The 19,353-nt window shown below is 40.3% G+C and overlaps 1 protein-coding gene across 1 annotated transcript in view; it reads left to right on the top strand.

Moving 5' to 3' along the window:
- TGM6 (transglutaminase 6) overlaps positions 1-13,175 on the top strand; it is a 48,889-nt gene extending 35,714 nt beyond the window's left edge. The window contains exons 10-13 of the mRNA XM_074211189.1: positions 7,340-7,687; positions 10,769-10,923; positions 12,069-12,202; positions 12,743-13,175. Coding sequence (XP_074067290.1) covers positions 7,340-7,687; positions 10,769-10,923; positions 12,069-12,202; positions 12,743-12,896 — 791 coding nt within the window. The 3' untranslated portion in view covers positions 12,897-13,175. The remainder of the gene's footprint in view (positions 1-7,339; positions 7,688-10,768; positions 10,924-12,068; positions 12,203-12,742) is intronic.
- The last annotated feature ends 6,178 nt before the right edge of the window (positions 13,176-19,353 follow it).

Raw genomic sequence — 19,353 nt, forward strand, 5'->3', positions numbered from 1 at the left:
GTATCTGGACATTGATCTGTATCTTGTCACTGAACCCAGATGCCTCAGATTCAATTCATTTGCATGTCATGATCTTCTTCATAAACAAAGGACAAACCACAATAACAACAGATCTTCAAATACTTAAAAGTAGTCACCATATCCCCCCCCCAATCTCTTCTCCAGGCTAAATAGTCTCAGTTTCTTCAAAGAATAATAGTTAATATTTATGGAAATGTTTGGTTCTGTACATATTTTTTAATCTTCACAACAATCCAAGAATCTAGATGCTATTGTTTTTCTCATTTCACAGATGATGAAACTGAGGTAGACAGAGAATAAGTGATTTGTTCAAGGTCACATAGCAAATGTATCTGAAGCAAGATTTGAACTCATGTTTTAACTCCAACTCCAACACCTTCTGTACTACTTAGTTGCCTAATGTCATATGGCAGGAACTTGAAGTTCTTCATCATTCTGACTACCTTTATCTGAATACCCTTAAACCTATCAATAGCTTTCCTAAAATGCGCAGCCCAGAACTGAGCATAATACTCCAGGTATGATTACCAGATTACCAGAGTAGAGTTCAGAAGGACTATACCTCAAAGCTGTGCCTCTCTTAAGTCAGCCTAAGATCACATTAGCTCACTTGGCTGCCATATCATACTGTTGACTCACATTGAGCTTTCAATCCACCCTAATTCCTGGATCTTTTTTTAGTAAACCTCCTATCTACCCATGCCTCCTCTACCTTATATTAGTGAAATCGATTTTTAACCCAAATATGGGATTTTATTTTTCATCTCTATGGAATTTGTTTTATTAGATTCAAACCAACAATTTATAGTCTGTCAAGAGCTTTTTGAATCCCGAGTAATGAGCTATTGCTCCCAGCTTTGTGTCATTTGAAAATCTGATAAGCATTAGGTAACACAATGGAAAAAGTACTGACCCTGGAGTTAGGAGGAACTGAGTTCAAATCCAACCTTGATATTTACTAGCTGTGCAACCCCTTTGCTTCACACACACACAAAAAAAAAAACTGATAAACATGTCATTTATGACTTTATCCAAGTTACTATTAAGGATATTTAATATCAAAAAGCAAAACAAAAATCTCTGGGACACTCATTGGAGATTAAGTTCACAATCATCTGGTTCCAAAATCAATGAATTGTACCAATATCCAATTCACATCTCTCCAAATCTTGCAGAAAATTAGCACGAGTTGTTTTATTAAATGCTTTGTTAAAATCTGGGTAGACCTAGATCTATAACTAGGAGTATGCTGGTAAATGTTTAATAACTTTCTCACTAAAAACAAAAGTAACACACTTTTAAGTTTATCTGTATTATTAGCATTTCCCTTTATTTTCTTAAGCCTAGAAACCAACCAAACAATAAGCCAAGGCCTGATTTAAAGATTTCTAAGGTGCAAATGCTCACACTAAAAATTTAACACTTGACCAATCTGACAAACAGGCTCCATTACCCTTCTAACTATAGCATTCCTCTGATTTGTTGTTGTTGTTCTATCATTTCAGTTATGTCTGACTCTTCATGACTCTGGGATTTTCTTGACAAAAATACAGGAATGGTTTGCCATTTCCTTCTACAGCTTATTATCCAGATGAGGAAACCGAGACAAACAAACTCAAGTAATTTACCCAGGGTTACACAGCCAGTATCTGAGATTAGATTTAAACTCAGGAAGGTGAGCACTTCAGGTGCTCTATTACGCTGCACCACCTAGTTATCTGATCTACCACTTCTTTGTTAAACCATATTAGTTATATATAGTCACTTTTTCCTTTTAGAGAAGTATTTTAAAATTAATTTTACAAGCAATTACTATCTCTTCCTCCTCTCCCCAATTGAGTAATAAAAAAGAAAAAAAAATCTTACAACAAATTCCCATAGTCTAGCAAATCCACGTCGGTCATGTTCAGAAAAGCACATCTCATTCTGACTTTCAAGTCTATCACTTCTGAGGTAAGATGTGTGTAGGTGGTAAGAGTGGAGAATGGTATGATTCCTTTTTAGTCTTCTGAACTCATCTATCATTGCTCTAATCAGAGTTCCAAAGTCTTTCAAAGTTATTTTTCTCTTTACTGTTGTTGCTAAATAACTTGTTCATGTATTTCTCTGTTCATTTTGCTCTATATCAAGTCATAGAGGTCTTCCCACTTTCCTCTGAAAATAATCCATTTTGTTATTTCTCAAGGCACACTAATATTCCATTATAGTTTAGCTGTTCCCCCTCATATACCTCTCAGTTTCCAATTTGGGGCTACTATAAACAGAACTGTGAGAAATATTTTTGTACATCTGGGACCTTTTCCTCTTTTTTTGGATCTTTTTGATCTTTGGTAAAGATATAATTCACCTTCTCCTAACCCCTTTAATAATAGGTTTAATAATTGTTAATCATTAATTAATTCAATAATAAATAATAATATGTTCTAGAATTTTTCCAGTAATGGATGTCTTCCTCCCTGATTCAGTTTCCCTCCCTGATTTTGGCTTTCCTATAGTCTTTCAGCATTTCTGGTCATTTTTGACAGAATTTTAAAAATCACTCTTGGTGGTTAAGTCTTCACATCTGCCAGGGTGTTGGTTTTTGTTTTTGTTTTTGTTTTTTAGTACTCAAGAATATTTTTAATCTGGGTCAGTTGAGTTGAATATGTCGAGAGCGCTGGGTGTTCTCTTATGATCTCCTTAATTATTTTGGGCACTGATTCCCTATTATCTAATTTTGTTTTTGTTTTTGTTTTTCAATCTAAAGGATATTCTCCTTGGCAGAGAAAACAAAATAGTAATAGCTAAGATTTATTAAGCATGTACCATGTGCCAGGCATCAGGCCAAGTACTTAACAATTATCTCATCTGATGATTACCACAATCCTGAGAGGTAGGTGCTATTATCATAATACGCATTTTACAGATGAGGAACTAAAGCAGGCAGAGGGTAAATGACTTGCCTAAGGTCACACAGCTAGCAAAGGTCTGAGGCTCCAGGCCTGGCAGCTCTCTATACTCACCTAGCTTTGTACAGCTCTGCAATCAATAGCTACTGGAGTCTTCCCCTCTGGGACCACCTTTTCTCTACTCAGCCTATATATCTGGTATATACCTAAACCTCCCAGATCAGAAAATAAACTCCCTGAGGGCAAGGACTATTTTTGCCTTCTTTGAATACCAAGTGTTTGCTTAGCATAGTGTCTGAATTAATAAAAATAACTTTGAAAAACACTTAATAAATGCTTATTGATTGTTTGCTATAAGAGCAAATGAGGAAGGACATTAATTATTGAGTGACAGAGGTCCTAAGAGCCACAGATGATGGAAAAGCTCACTGCTCTAACTACACACACACACACACACACACACACACACACACACATACACACACACACATTCCTATTGTCCTATTGTGAGGCAGCAAGGAGTATGAAGAATATTAAACTTGGAGCCAGAAGACCTGGGTGAATCCCGCATCTAAAGTAATTCCATGTCCCTGACTTGCTACTTACTTTTCTCTAAGACAGTCTCCTTATCTATAAAATAGTAATAATCCTTACACCACTACCTACCTCACAGAATTTCATGAGAAAAGTGCTTTGTAGACCTTCAAGTATAGAAATGAGAGTTATTATTATTTGCTTAGCATTAGCAGAACTTGAAGTCAGCTGCCAACTTACCTTCAGAAAACAAGGAAATCTTGTGCATACTCTCCTCAAGATACCAAGCCACTCTCTTCCAGCTCCTTGTCTTGTTCCAAAGAGGTCCCTTTTGCTAACACCTTGTGGAGCTTTGGAGTTGGTCCTTTCCCTAGTCAGATAGGCGGTGCAATGGACAGAGCACCAGCCCTGGAGTCAGGAGGACCTGAGTTCAAATTCAGTCTCAGACACTTCATTACTAACTGTGTGACCTTGGACAAGTCATTTAACCCTGATTACCTCACATCCAAGTCCATCTTCAATCATATTCATACCCAGATGGCTCCAGAGGAGAAAGTGAAGCTAGTGGCAGCATAGCAGTCATTCTAATCTAATTCACATGCATGTCATGGAATCACTTCCCTGATGTCCTGGCCTTCTGGGAGAACAAATATCATCATCAGTCAGATAGGTGGGAAGTAAGTATAGGAAGTTAAGTGGTACAATGGAGAGAGAGTCAAACACTGACCCTGGACAAGTCACTTAAACCTCTTTGCCTCGGTTTTCTTATCTGGAAAAGAATTATAAAATCATCTTCCTCCCAGGATTGTTGGGACGATCAAAGGAGATAATATATGCAAGCTTTAAGATACTAGATCAATGTGAGTCTAGCCTATTAGCCAAGCTCCATCCAGGCAGGTTGAGTCATGGCTTACCCAGATTCCTTCTTATTACCATCAAAGATACCTGCTTGGGAGTAGCTAGGTGGCAGTGGATAGAGCATGGGCCCTGGAGTCAGGAGGACCTGAGTTCAAATCAGACACTTAATAATTACCTAGCTGTGTGACCTTAACTGTGTGACTTAATCCCATACCCAGATCACACATTATTAGTCAGTCCCCCAAAAACCATCCTTTGCCGCCACCACCCCTAAATTATATAGAATAATTAACTGGCTTTGTAGGAAACAGGGAAAATTTCCATGCAAGAGTCATCTGTACCTGGTTGGCACCTGTCAGCACCAGCAGTGAGTGGAAACATGCATGGAACACAGAGAGCTATGACAACCATGACCTAAGCTACTGGCAGGAAGATAGGAAGCATCTTCCCCCAGTATGAGACGGAAAGAGAATAGAACCTTGGAAAGAAGTGAGTGTTGGCTCCAAAAGCAATAGAGATTAGTCCTGTGAAGATGGATTTGTTTTCCTTCCCTATCTTGCCAAAGTAACAAATTAGTCCCATAAGCACACAAAAGGGGAGAAGATATGAAGTAATGGAAATAATCAGAGACAGTGTTGAAATCTGGCCTCAGCTGATCACTAGCTGTCTGACAACATTAGACAAACCCCTTATCTTCTCAGGTCCTCAGTTTCCTCTTCTATGGAAAGGGGGTTGAACTAATTGGTTTCTAAGGCTCCTCTTAGCTCTAATAATTTATAAAAAGGTTGGCTCCAAATTATAACAAACTCCATGTTAACAGAATCCTGTTTGATGAGATCTATGAAAAGACAGTCACTTGTATGGGTGCGTTGCCATGTTGAATGAAAACTGAGTCATAATCAAAGAAGGTGATGATCAAGACCCAGCCACTGCTGTTTGCTCCCTCTTCTTCTCAACAACAGCAACATAGGATCATACCATTTAGAACTGGAAAGGGTCTTAGAGATCAATCTAGTCCAACTCATACATCCTTTACAGAGGAGGAAACTGAGGCCCTGAGAAGTTGTAATTTATCCAAGGAGACAGAGTCACTAGGTATCTATAAAGAATTTTGTTTGCAAATGCTTTTTTTTTCAAAGTAACTCTATAAAGTAGATAATATTAAAGATTCAATGATCTGCCCAGGATCACACAGCGTATGAAATCATGTCAGAGGTAGGCTTCAAACATGATGCCTTCTTATCAAAGTATAGTCCACCCTGCTGCCTCATGGTGACTGTGGGACTCAAGAAAAGTAAGAAATCCATTTTTTTTTCACCAAGCTCCTTGCCTCTCTACCCAGCACTAACATGAAAGGAAAAAAAGAAAAGAAATGGACACTACCTCAAAAAGACAAGGCAAGGCATGATGGTTTCTTAGATCTAGAATCAGAACACCTAGCTTCTAAACCTGAGTTCTAACATTAACTTCTTGTGTCACATTAGACAAATCATTGAGCCCCCTTTGAGTCTCACCCTTTCCATCAATAAAATGAGAATAAATTACTATTTTAACTTTCCTTAAAATTTTAGTGCTCAAACGATGTGTCATTATTACTGACTCTATCAAAAGAACAGAAAGGAAATTTCCCTTCTGCAACTACCCCAACAAATTTCCCTTTAAAAAAAATTAAAAGAAATTATTTAAGAGAAAGATTCTTAATCAGTCACTATGTATCAGACTCTGGAAATACAAAGACTAATAGTAAAGTCCTCAATGATCTTACAGTCTATAAGAAGACAATACATGTATACATATAGAAATGTATACAAAATATATGCAAAAGAATTGATACAAGCTAATTTGGTGAGGAAAGCACTAAAGCTGAGGGGATCAGAAAAACTCTCATGAAGAGAATAGATCTCTAAGAGGCAGAAGAGAGGGAAAAAACTGCACTTCAGGAATGGGGGACAACCTTTGAAAAGGCATGAAGACTGAATAAGAGATGTTTTGAGTGTGGGGAAGGAAGGGAAATTTGGCTGAGCCAAACATTGTCTGAATGAGAGTAATGTATAATAAGCTTGGACTGCTAGATTGTAGCCAGGCTGTAAAAACTGGGCTTTAAATGACAAGCAGTGGAGTTTGTATTGGACTCTAGAATTAATAGGAAGCCATTGGAGTTTACTGAGTTGGTGAATATCATGGTTTAGGTAATTCAATTTGGCAGCAGTAGGGAAGCTAGGTTGTAGATGACATCCTTGACAAAAAGATGAATTAAGATGGTACTGTAATAGTCCAAGAAAGAGATGATGTGGGTCCTAAGATGAAGTCATGTGGAGTGCAAAGGAGGTGGATGTGAATATTGGCAGGAGTAGAAATAAAAAGACGACCACTGATTGGATACATTGGGTGAAAGGGAAGAGTCAAAGGCAATTCCAAAGTTGAAAACTTTGGTGACTGGTGACTATAGAAAGGCATTGACTCTTTAATGAAAATAGAGAAATTCAAAAGAGGACTTTGGGGAGAATATTGAGTTTTGCTTACAAATTTGTCATGAATATAAGATTTCCAATCGGCAAACTAGCATTTATTAAGTGCTTTAAGATATTTGAGGTTAATTTCTGGACAGTTCAGAATGTCCTGTAGAGATTATTGATGTGAGACTCTCAGAAGAGAAGCTAGGGTTTCATCTAAAGAGCCAGAATCCACTATAGAGATATAATAATTAAACACAGAGAAGTTGATGAAACCCCCCCATAGAGAGAGTATAGAGAAAGTTAGGGCATGTCAGGGGAATGGAGAAGAAGGGTTTGAGTTTAGGTAGGGATCTATGGGATTAGGATTGAGCAGAATCTGTCCTCTGGGGTTAGGGTCAGGGGAGAATAAGGGAACATTAGGGGTCTAAGCTTCTAGACTTCACTCTGGCTTGCCTATGGCCTGACCTTTAGGAGATGGCTAGGCTGGCTTAAGGGAGATGGCTCCCCCCCTTCTGGGACAAGTTGTAGGTCTCCTGCTCTAGGTAGAACCCTACCACTAATAACCATTCTCTTCCAATTCAGGGTCCCGGAAGGAAAGGCAGGTATATAGGAAAGCGGTGAGGAAACTCTTTGGAGTAGAAGCCTCAAGGAGAAGAGACAGGATCCGGAGGGCCAGTGGCCGAGGCTGGGCCTTCTGGAGGGATGATATTTTGGAGCCGGCCAAGAAGCCCAACATCATGGGGAAGTTCAAGCTGTTGGAGCCACCTGTACTTGGCCAGAATATCAAACTGGCCATCTGCCTCACCAACCTCACCTCCAGACTCCAGAGGGTCAAGGTGAACCTGAGTGCAGCCACCATCCTCTACACCAGGAGACCAGTGGCTGAGATCCTGCATGAATCCCATTCAATTAAACTGGACCCTGAAGAAGGTAACTTTCTTTCTAGGACACCCCTGGGTGAATGGTCTTGGTGAACATGCATATTTGGCCTCTAGAGGTCAAGGGGATGGGGGAACTCTTCATCCTTTGTTAAGTGAAAGTAAGAGGGGGAGGAATGCTATGAACCTGAGTCTCTTACACTGACCATTTCATAATGGATTCACCTGGATTTGATTATAGTGGACTGGGAAGGCCTCCTGGAAGAGTCAGTGTTCAGGACAAGCCTGGCAGCAGGAAAGACTCAAATAAGCAGAGAAAGAATGGATAATTTCCTTAGAGGCCCTTAGGTTTAGACCAAGAAGAGACTTCTTTGAGGGTCTCTAATTCAACTTTCTCATTTTAGAGCTGAGAACCTGAGACCCAAAAAAGTTAAATGACTTGTTCAGAACCACACAGAGAGAAATAATAGATCTTCCTCAGCCATCACGCTTTCCACTCCAACCCTCCTTTAAAGGACAGGGACAGGGACTGGTTAGGGCAGTCTCCACAGGAAGCACTCAATATGTAATTCATTTTAATTTAGTCATCATTTATAAAGTTCCCACTGGAATCAGAACACCATGCTACACAAAGGGAGACACTATATAACAAGGAAATAATCAGTCAACAAGCATTAAGTATTTACCATGTCAGCATTGTGCTAAATCTTGAGAAAAACATTTCTTGCCTTTGTGAATTTCACAAAAGGATTAAGGAAAACTTCCTGGAGAAGGTGACTTTAATGAATTGATCCAACAGGTTGAACTGATGCATATTTGAGGTGGGGGTGGGGAGTCAGAAAGAGGATGGGGAGGTGCAACCTAGCATTGATAATTTATTGGGAGCAAAAATAAGGAAGTATGGGATGGGGAATGGAAAACTACCCTGTTTCACTGAAGTCCCCAAGGAAAGGAGTAATTGGTGACTGATAATAAATAATACATAATTTTGGGACAGCCAGGTGGGGCAATAGATAGAACATTGGCCCTGGAGTCAGGAGGACCTGAGTTCAAATCCAGCCTCAGACATCTGATACTCACTTAGCTATGATACCTCAAGCAAGTCACTTAACCCTTGCAAAATCAAAGCCTTGCAAAAACTAATAATAATAATAATAATAATAAAAATAATACATAATTTGGTAGTTTTCATTTCTCTAGGCTTTCAATTTCTTCTTATGGCTATTTGCAAATGTTACAATCCTCATTTTACAGAAAAGCAAGGTGATCTTTAGAAGTTGCACAGTAGAAAGTACCAGAACCCAGTTCTCTAGACTATCTCATGCTCTTCCTCCTACAACCTAGCTGTCTCTATGGTCACCTCCTCCAATGACTGGGTGTTCCATGCAAATAATGTCTATGGTCTGTCTTTACAAGTATCATGGTTCAAGGGAAAGAGCAATGGTTTGGATTCAGACTATCTGGGTCTAAATCCAGAGTCTGTGACTCTGAAGGCACCGCTATCCTCCCAGACCCTCAGGCTCACACCCAAGGTACCATGCTTGCCTCCTCACTCTTGCTCACCCTTCATATTCAATTAGATGCTAAGCCCTGTCAATTCTTCCTTAGGAACATTTTTCACATATGCCCCTTCTCACCTTTGATACCGCCCTCACCTGGTGCAGTTCTCATCACCTCTTAGCTGCACTATTGCAGAGTGGTTGGGGAAGGGAAAGATCCACTTGCCTCAGGTCTCTCCCCACTTCAATTCATCCTCCATGACCTTCCCAAAGCAGGTCTGACAATGTCACTCCTCCATTCAATCGATTCCAATGACTGGCTCCCTTTCCTCAGTAGGATCAAATATAAAACCCTCTTTGGTTGGTTGTTACTTTAGAACCTGATCCCCTCCTACCCATCTAGTCTTTTTAAACCTTTAAAAAGGTTTAAATATTCTTCAGTCCGATGGCACCAGCCTCCCTGCTGCTCCATCTCCCCCAGGTCTGGAAAGCTCTCCCTCCTCATCTTGGCCTCCTAATTTCCCTACAAGACTCAGCTCAAATCCCACTTTCTATTAGAAGCCTTTTCCAGATCTGCCTTAATGCTAGTGCCTTCCCACTATTAATTTTCTCTAATTTGTCCTATCTATAGCTTGCTTGAATATAGTTTATTTTCATAATAGCTTTCCTATTAATTATGAGCCTCTTGGGAACAGGAGTTGTCTTTTACCTTTCTTTATATCTCCAGCATTAGCCCAGTGCCTACCCAAGACTAGAACTTAATAAATATATATTGATTGACTTGACCATGACTTTATGAAACTCATTTAGCATATCTGAGCCTCAGTTTCCCTATCTGTTAAATGATAGGGCTGACCTACATGATCTGTACACACAAGTCATGATTCAATAAAATAGTATATGTATCAGCCAGTCATGGAGATAATCTGGTACAGTGGAAAGATTACTGGCTCTGAATTCTGAGGATCTGAGTTCTTTGTGAGATCTAGGACCTGTTTTGAATCTGTCATTTACCACCTGGGTGACCATGGGCAAGTCATTTGACTTCTCTGAGCCTCATTTTCTTCATCTATCCAAAGACTAGAGTTAGAAAGATTCTTTCTAGCTTTCAACACTTTTATGGAGTTAGAAGGGACCTCAGAGGTCATTTAGTTGAACCCCTTCATTTTGTGGATGAAGAAAATGAGGCATATGGAGTTTAAGTGACCTAACAAAGGTCATATAGGTAAATTCAGGATTTAAATTGGTCTTAGGTCTCACAACAAGTGAGTGGCCCTGGCAAAATTAGAACCAGTTCTTCTGACTCCTAATGGATACAATGCTGGGCCTGGAACCAAGAAGAACTGAGTTCAAATCTGACCTCAAATACTTACTAGCTATGCGACTTTGAGCAAGTCATTTAACCTTATTTGCTTCAGTTTCCTCATCTGTAAAATGAGCTGGAGAAGAAAATGGCAAACCACTTCAGTACCTTTGCCAAGAAAACCCCAATGGGGTCACAAAGAGGTAGATATGACTGAAGACAATAACAGGTTGCTTCTCACTCCAGAGCCAGTTCCACTGAACCAGATTTCCTTTCAAGCTTTTTTTCCCAAACAGAAGCTCGAGTGACAACCTCCAATTTCTTTTTTCAGAGAAGAGGATCCCGGTGGAGATCTCTTACTCAGAGTACAAAGAAGACTTGACAGATGACAAGAAGATCCTGGTGGCTGCAATGTGCCTGGTCTCTAAAGGGGAGAAGCTCCTGATAGAGAAGGACATCACCCTGGAAGACTTCATTGCCCTTAAGGTCAAACCAGATCAAGGGACCAACTGGCTCCAAAAAGAGCCTAGGGTTGTTGGGGTGAAGAAGTGGTGGTGGTAAAGGCACAACAAGAATATATAAAATGTGGGGTGGCTAGGTGGCACAGTGGATAGAGCACCGGCCCTGGAGTCAGGAGTACCTGAGTTCAAATCCGGCCTCAGACACTTAATAATTACCTAGCTGTGTGGCCTTGGGCAAGCCACTTAACCCCATCACCTTGAAAAAACCTTAAAAAAAAAAGAATGTATAAAGTGTCTGGGTATATGCAGAGCATTGTGATATGCTCTGAAGACACAAAGAGAAGCAAAAGACATTTTCTGCCCTCAAGGAGCTTAAAATTTAATAGGGGAAACAACATACAATGTACAGATAAGATCTAGACAGGATAAATTGGAGATAATTTCAGAGGGAGGGCACTAGGATTAAAGGGAATCAGGAAATGCTTCCTGTGGAAGGTGAGACCTTACCTGAGACTTGAAGGAAGCCCAGGAAGGGACAAGGAGGGAGAATTTCAGGCATTGGAGACAGTATGTGAAAATGCCCAGAGAAGAGAACTGGTTATCTTGTTTAAGGAACAGCAAGTAAGTCAATATCTCTGAAACAAAAGGTATGTGAAAGTGAGTAAAATGTAAGAAGACTGTAATAGCAGGAAGGGATCAGGTTTTGAAGAGTTTTAAAAGGCAAACAAATAAAGAATTTTATATTTGATCTTGAAGGTAATAGGGAGCCATTGGATTTTATTGAATAGGGATATGACATAGTCAGACATATTTTAGGATGATCACTTTGGAAACAGCTAGGTGGCACAGTGAATAGAGCATGAGCCTAGAGTCAGGAGGATCTGAGTTCAAATTTAGCCTCAGATATTTACTAGCTGTATGACCCTGGACAAGTCACTTACCCCAAATCCTCCCCCACCCCCCAAAAAAGCTCACTTTGATAACTGAGTGGTAGACGGACTGGAGTGGGGAAAGATCTCTAACCTTCCCTCCTCCTCTTTCTTACTATGATTTTATTGACTCTTTTGGGGAGCTTCTTTCATATCTCCAAACTATCTAGGATGATGATGCCTAAGAAGCAAATGAGGTCAGAGATTCAGAAACCAATCTACTTTGATGTTTCTCCTCCAGATGCTGGGTCCTGCTGTGGTAAATGAAGTTCTCGCTGTGGAAGTCACAATTGCCAACCCCTTGTCTGAGAGGGTAGAGGACTGCATACTGATTATGGAGGGCAGTGGGCTCCTCAGGGAGCAACTCAACATTGAGTAAGTGAGAGAAGATAAGAGAGCAAAAAGCCCTAGGGCAGGAGAAGGAAAAGCTAAGAGAGTGGCAAGGAACCAGAAAAAGTCTGCAAATTACAAAATGTTATGCAACTAAGCTATTATTATCACAGATAGTGAGGGCTTTAGCAGCTTGGGGGGGTGGAGGGTGATGGGTGAAGGAGGTAAGACTTCACTGGACCTTGAAGGATGGGAAGGATTTAGACAGGTAAAGTTGAGAAGACAGAATCACATCAGCCAAACCATGGAGGTTGGAAAGAACCTTGGGGAGATGCTACTATCTGAAATTGAGGGAGTGTTAATATAGGAGAATAGAAGGGAGGGAAAAGGAAGGAGGTGATATTTTAGAGTTAATTTGGAATCAGATGGTGAAGAGCATCACACCAGGTAGGGGAGTTTGAACCTTGTTCCTATAGGTCATTGGAAACTGCAGTGGGTTTTTAATTGCAAAAGTTATCCTCTTCAGTTCTAGAGACAAGAGAGGCCTTGAAAATCTGACCTTCATTCTTTCTTCTTGTCTTTTAGTGTGCCAGCCTTGAATCCCCAAGAGAGGGCTAGAGTTCAGTTTGAGATCACACCTTACAAAAGTGGAAACAGGCAGCTGCAGGTGGATCTCATCAGCACCCACTTCCCAAACATCAAAGGTTTTCTGGTCATCAATGTGGCCAACACAAAGTGATTGGGCTGGTGAGGATTAGAGGAAGAGTGATAGGAGATGCATCTCAAAGTCCACCACCTTTTGTTCCAAAAACTCCCTCATCTTGGAAGACCTGAGTTCTAAACCAAGCCAAGTCTCTATCTTAGCATGTGTCCTCCTTTCTTTAAAGGCGATGAACTCAAGGTACAGAATGAGACATATTTTCAGACTTAGCCTATTCAGGAATTTATTTTGCTCAAATATGCATATTTGTTGCAAGAGTTTTGTTTTTGGTTTTTTTTTTTCCAATGGGGAAAAGTAGGAGGGAAAAGGGAAAAATTTTTGTGAATTAAAAATTAAGTAAAAAAACAAAAAACTATGTAAGTAGTAACTAGCATTTATTTAAGTTTTTATATTAACTCATTTGAGATATTATATTTTTATATTTTATATTAACTCACTTGATCTTCACAACAATCCTATGAAGTGGGTACTTTTATTATCTATACTTTACAAATGAGGAAACTGAGTCACAGAGCGATTAAGTGGCTTGCCCAAGGTCATACAGCTAGTGTCTGAGGCAAGATTAAAAATTAGGTCTTTCTGACTCCAAGTTCTATACTTTACTCACTGTTCCATCTTTAAAAAAAAAAACAGACTTTTAAAAGTGCTTTATAAAATTATTAGGTGACCTTGGACAAGTTTTTTTGCCTATTGTGGTCTTCAGTTTTCTTCTAGGTAAAAGGGGAGGATTGGACTCTAAGATCTCATTCAGTTCTGATATTCTATATTCTATGACTTCTTCCAGGTCCAACATTCTATGTTCTGAGGTGCCCTGAACCTCCTTCCCCCAACCCTCTGTGTGATTAATGGTTTTAGTTTGGATTCGCACCTACAGTAAGACATACTCCAAAAGGGGAAAAACACTAAGTAGTTTATTATTATTATTATTATTATAACAAAAGTAAAGTCAAAGAAAGCTTGCAACAATAACTTATGACTCCTGAGAAGATTGTAAGAATAATAGTTACAGGGGTGACTAGGTTGCTCAGTGGATAGAGCACCAGCCCTGGAGTCAGAAGTACCTGAGTTCAAATCCAGCCTCAAACACTTAATAATTACCTATAGCTGTGTGGCCTTGGACAAGCCACTTAACCCCATTGCCTTGCAAAAACTTAAAAAAAAAAAAAGACTACTAAGTTACAATTAAGATAATGAAAGAGATAGAAAACATTACCAAAGATAATCAAAAGAGATAGAAAGTTTTATCAAAGATAATCAAAATAAAAAGTTTTTACCTATCAGACAATCAAACAGGATGGGGAAGCTTCAACTCAGTGAAGGCAAACTTCAGACTGGGGAACCCCAGATTTCAAACAGTCAACCTTTCACACCCCTGATCAAAAGGGTCCCAAGTAGAAGTCCTCTCCTTGGGTGAGATTCCAAAGGGGTCCAAGCAAGGCTTGTGTAATTACAGGATTCTAAACAAAGAGGGCATGGTGCCCTCAGATGATCCATCCTGAAACTGGACAAGTTTCAGGAGGGATATTTCTTCTCCAGATACTTGGGGAAGTGCATGCATTTACAGGACTGCCCAAGTTCCCAGTAAACACTCCTTTCCTTATTAGAGACTGGTTAAATTCCCAATTATGAGTGCTTTACTATAAGGTCACCATGCCTTTGACTTGTTTTTCTATTTTTGTTCGGGTTATACTAGGAACATAGAAGAACTTCATTGATTAATCATTCACTCTCACACTTCATCTCACACCATCTCACACCATCTCACACCACCACAACCCAGCATTCTGTATTCTAATTACCAAGCTCTTACATTGCCTTCTATATCCTCAGGTTTATTTCTTTTTTACTGGCCCTGATGTACTGTGAGTTGGATGAACTCAAGGACTTTTAAGAACCTAAGAATTGTAAAAAGAATATGAAATGCCTTCATCAGTCATCTTCCAAACCAAGGGGAGGGACAGGGGTAGTTCCTCAAGAGCCTGTCATTTTTGTGTTTTCACTAGTCTCATTGTCCCCAATTTGCCATTGCTTACAGTTCCCACAACAGGTTCTGTATAAAGGCCAACCTATACTAAGGGGATTTCTCCATCTTTAGTGCCTCCAAACACATCCCAGAATGTCTTGCTCTGCTCCTTACCTTCCATTCTGATGCTCCACAGCAGGAAGGTATTGTCCCCAAATGTGTCCAGGCCCAAATCATATTACCAACCTTCATATTTGTCTCCCCAGTTCTTCCCTAGAGCTATCCCTGGGCAGGGGCAGAGGGGGTCATCAGCTCATGAACCAGCATTTAGGGGCTTCTTCAGCTGGTGCTAAAATTATCCAAAGCTCATGTAAAGTCAAAAGGCTATCTTTTCCTTTGCCACTCCCATCCCTATCCCCTTATTCCTTTAGAGTGCCCTACTGAGACAGCCTTCTCCTTCACAGAGCTCCTTAGGTGGCCAGTGGATCCTTTACTATTTGAGAAAATAGGAACAGGAATAAATGTGTATTATTTTTATCTGAGGTACCTTACACCCTCTAGAGATGACCTTTACCACCTAGAATTAGCCTCTGCTCCCTCAATCTCTCCCAATGACTGCTCTATTGTTCTCTCTTTTGCTATTCACTTTCATAACTGTTCCTACAGAATAACTAGGGATGTGAAAGGGATGCCACTACTACAAGTGAGACCCTGGGTAGGGGAAATGCAGAGATAGACTGGGGTAAGGAGTCAGTGGTAAGGAATGATTCAGGGTGGAGAACAGCCCCATTCCCACTTTAAGGCATCTCCAACAATGAGCATCTTCTAAAGAGCTGGACATATATTAGTGGGCATACATTCCAGGTGATTCTGTGATGTTATGAGGTCAACTGACTTAGCCAACATTTCAAGTCATGACCCTTGGTTCTAATAGCACTTTGTTTTACATTATTTCTAATTCAGTGCCTAGGCCCTTAGAACTTACAGTTTGTGCTGGTTTTAACTTTCTCAATCTTTCTCCTACCTCTTTTCATAAAATTATAGAACATTAGAGCTGGAAAGGGTCTCACAATAGAGGTCAGAGATCTTAGAAAAATGTCAGAGCTAGAAAGGAGAGTAGATGACCTCCTCCCTAGAGAGGAAAGTGCCTTGCCTAAGGTCACATAGTTAGCAACAGAACTCAAGCTTCTTGACTGCCTGGCAAGGTATTTTCCCTGTGCCGTGCACAACTTGGCACTGTTCAAGTTCACCCAAGTCAGCAGTGTAGTCTGCTTCCTTCCTTCCTTGTATGTGAAGATCCCCATATACAACAGGGAGGCAGAACAGTTTTCAGGGCTCTGAAGCTGAGGCAGAACAGTTGTGCTGACAATCCCAAGGTTGAAATACAGATGTGAAGCAGCTGTGCTGATAAGCTGGCCCCTGTCTCTCTGTCCCCTTTTTTTGAATTTCTGAAATGAAGAGGAGGATCCTTCAACAGGAATCCTTCAAGAGTCATTCATTCATTCATTATTCATTCATTCCACAATAAGTATTTATTAAGTTCCTGCTGCATTCAAAGAGCTATACTTGTGGTAGATATACAAAGAGAAAAAAATTGACACAACTCAGCCTCAAAAAACTTATAGTCTACTAGAAGTGATACAACATTATATATATAATTCACATATGTCCCATATACATATATAATTACAATATAAGGCAACATATTATAGGAGCAAAGGAGAGTTCCATAGAAAGAACTCAGGGATAATTGGAAGAAGAAGATCTCACTCACAGTTGAGTCTCAGGGAAAGCTGCTTAGAGGAGGTAGCATCCCAGTAAGACATCTCAGTTACATGTAATAACGGGGTTTCAGCTAGGAACTCAGTCCCTGTATTTACTTACTGATTTAACTTCACTATATTTAACTTCCTAATAATGGAAGGGTTTGTCTCATGGTGTGGTGTTACTGAAGGTGTTCAAAGAACTCAAGTGTGCAACAGGCAGAGAGAGAAAGAATAGCGCTGAGTGTGCTCAGTGAAGGTTTCCTGGAGGTTAAGACCTGAGCTGGGCCTTGAAGGATGCACAGGGGTTAGTGATGTGGAGAGAAAAGAAAAGACAAGCTAAAGAGCAGGAAGGCTGGAGTGCAGAAAGGTCCCTGTGAGTTTGTGTGTGGCCTGGCAACTGGCCAGGGTCAGAAGAGGGAAATCCTTGGAAAATCTGAGCTCCAAGAAGAATTTGACCATGAAACTGAAGATAACAGGGAGCCTGTAGCTTCTTGAGCAGGGGACGGACAGGTGGAGAGCAGGTTTTAGGCAGATTATACCACAGACAACTATGGCACTGAGCATCTAGGTCCCTTTTGAGCCTACTCCAAAATAAAAACTGTCAAGGCTCCTAATTCAAGGAGTGGGCAGAGAGCCTAGTTCTAGGTACTCCATTGAGGATATAAAGAGACATACTGTAACCAATCTCTGGCTCTTTCCAGGAGAGCTATTCCTAGTCATTAGTGCCAAGCTTGTGCTGCTAGTGACACAGAATAATTCCATCCCATGCGAACTTGACTGAAAGCACCTGCTTAACATAGAATTCTTTTTATCCTGCTTCTCCAAAGGCCAATGTCCCCTTCTATGGGTCTATATTCTCAGCCACCAGGGGCAGAGGGACACAGATTGGGTCTCTCTCAATTCAGCCTGATGTTCAAAGGTCAAGAGGTCTCAAAATCAATTAGCTTTATTGGTTAATTTAATGGAAACCAAACTGGCAGAAACATTCCTCCTGCCATTGGACCCATGGGTTGACAATGCTTTACTTCCTTTCCCTACCTTTCATTTCCTGGAACCCTAGTTCCCTGGTTAAATTGGTTGTGGTTGGACCCACTCCAAGGCAGGAAGAAAATTCAGTATTTCATTCTACCCTTAGGGTCAAATTATGCATAAGGGAATGAGATATATTGGGGTAGGAGTATTATTACATATATTACATTGCCCACAGTACAATGTCTAGGGCCAGCCCTGCTTCCCTGGGTAGGGGACCCAGCAAGGAATTTGAACCAAGAACTCCATCTTTTTGAAAGCTTCCAGTCTCACTATAAGAGTGAACTATACCCAATAGTCAGTTTGGCACCTCGAGGCAGCTTCAGGGAAGCTGTCCCTGCTTTGTCTTGCCCTACCTTTTCTGCCCATCCCTGCTCTGCCCTGCTCTTCCTCCCAGCTTTCTGGCGCCCAGAGATTAATTTGTCAGCAATGTTGCCAATAGTATTCTTGGACTTCACAATAAGTGTGGTTTTTGCATCTCCACTCCAGTCTAGGTCAACAAAAGGTTACATGGGCTGAAAATGAGAGACACATGGGAAGGGAGAATCAGAAGGGTAAGGTTGGGAACTATAAGAAATTTCTTGAATTAAATTGTTCTAAAAAACTGTATCTAATAGTACCTTCCAGGCCTGAGGTCCTATTAGCAGGTGAAACACAGATCTTCTTCTGTGCTCATTTCTCTAATATTGTAGGACTTCAGTTAGGCATTGATCAGCCTGAGCTCTCATTTCAGTTCTAGACTAAGCCCAAAGCTCAGGATGAGCCCTAACTGGTGACAGACTGTTTTTAGCACAACCCCAAAATGAACCCAAACTAGTCAGAGGATGAACTCTAGACATACCCTGATTCTTCAAAACAACCTGAACCCTGATACTGGTACCAAGTTGTGCTCTGGATGACAGGGCTATCTTAGTGGTATTAAGTCCCCTTTTCTGTCCCAGTATGTAGTACTACTGTGGACCATTTCAGAATGGTAGCAGCACCCATGACTGTGACTTTATCTAGATTGCTTCCTTCCTCTCTATCCCGATCCTAAGAAGAGAGTATAAAAGTAAATGTGTATGAGTTGAGGTGGGAACAGAGTTTGGAGGAATATACCAGAGTTCCTAGAGCTTATTAAAGTCCATTGGGAATCTGTGTATAACCTTTGATCCAGCAATACCACTAATAGGTCTGAATCCCAAGAGATCCTAAAAAGGGAAAAGAACCAACATGGACAAAAATATTTATAGCAGCTCTTTTTGGGGTGGCAAAGAATTGTAAACTGAAGGGATGTCCATTAAATGGGGAAAGACTGAACAAGTTGTAGTATATGATTGTGATGGAATACTATTATACTATAATGAGCACATGGATTTCAGAAAAACTTACATGAACTGATTCTGAGTGAAATGATCAGAACCAGAACACTGTACACAGTAACAGCAACATTTCATGATGATCAACTATGATAAATTTAGCTCTTCTCAGCAGTTCAGTGGCCAAAGTCAATTCTATAAGACTTGTGATGGAAATGCCATCCATATCCAAAGAATGAAGTATGGAGTCTGAATGCAGATCAAAGCACACTCTTTTCACTTTAAAAAAATTTTTTCTTTCTTGTGGTTTTTCTTTTTTGTTCTGATTCTTCTTTTGCAATATGACTAATGTGTAAATATGTTTAACATGATTGTACATGTATAATCTACTATATATTGTTTGCTGCCTTGGGGAAGGG

The sequence above is a fragment of the Macrotis lagotis genome, chromosome 1 (assembly GCF_037893015.1).
Source record: "Macrotis lagotis isolate mMagLag1 chromosome 1, bilby.v1.9.chrom.fasta, whole genome shotgun sequence".
Taxonomy (NCBI): Eukaryota; Metazoa; Chordata; class Mammalia; order Peramelemorphia; family Peramelidae; genus Macrotis; species Macrotis lagotis.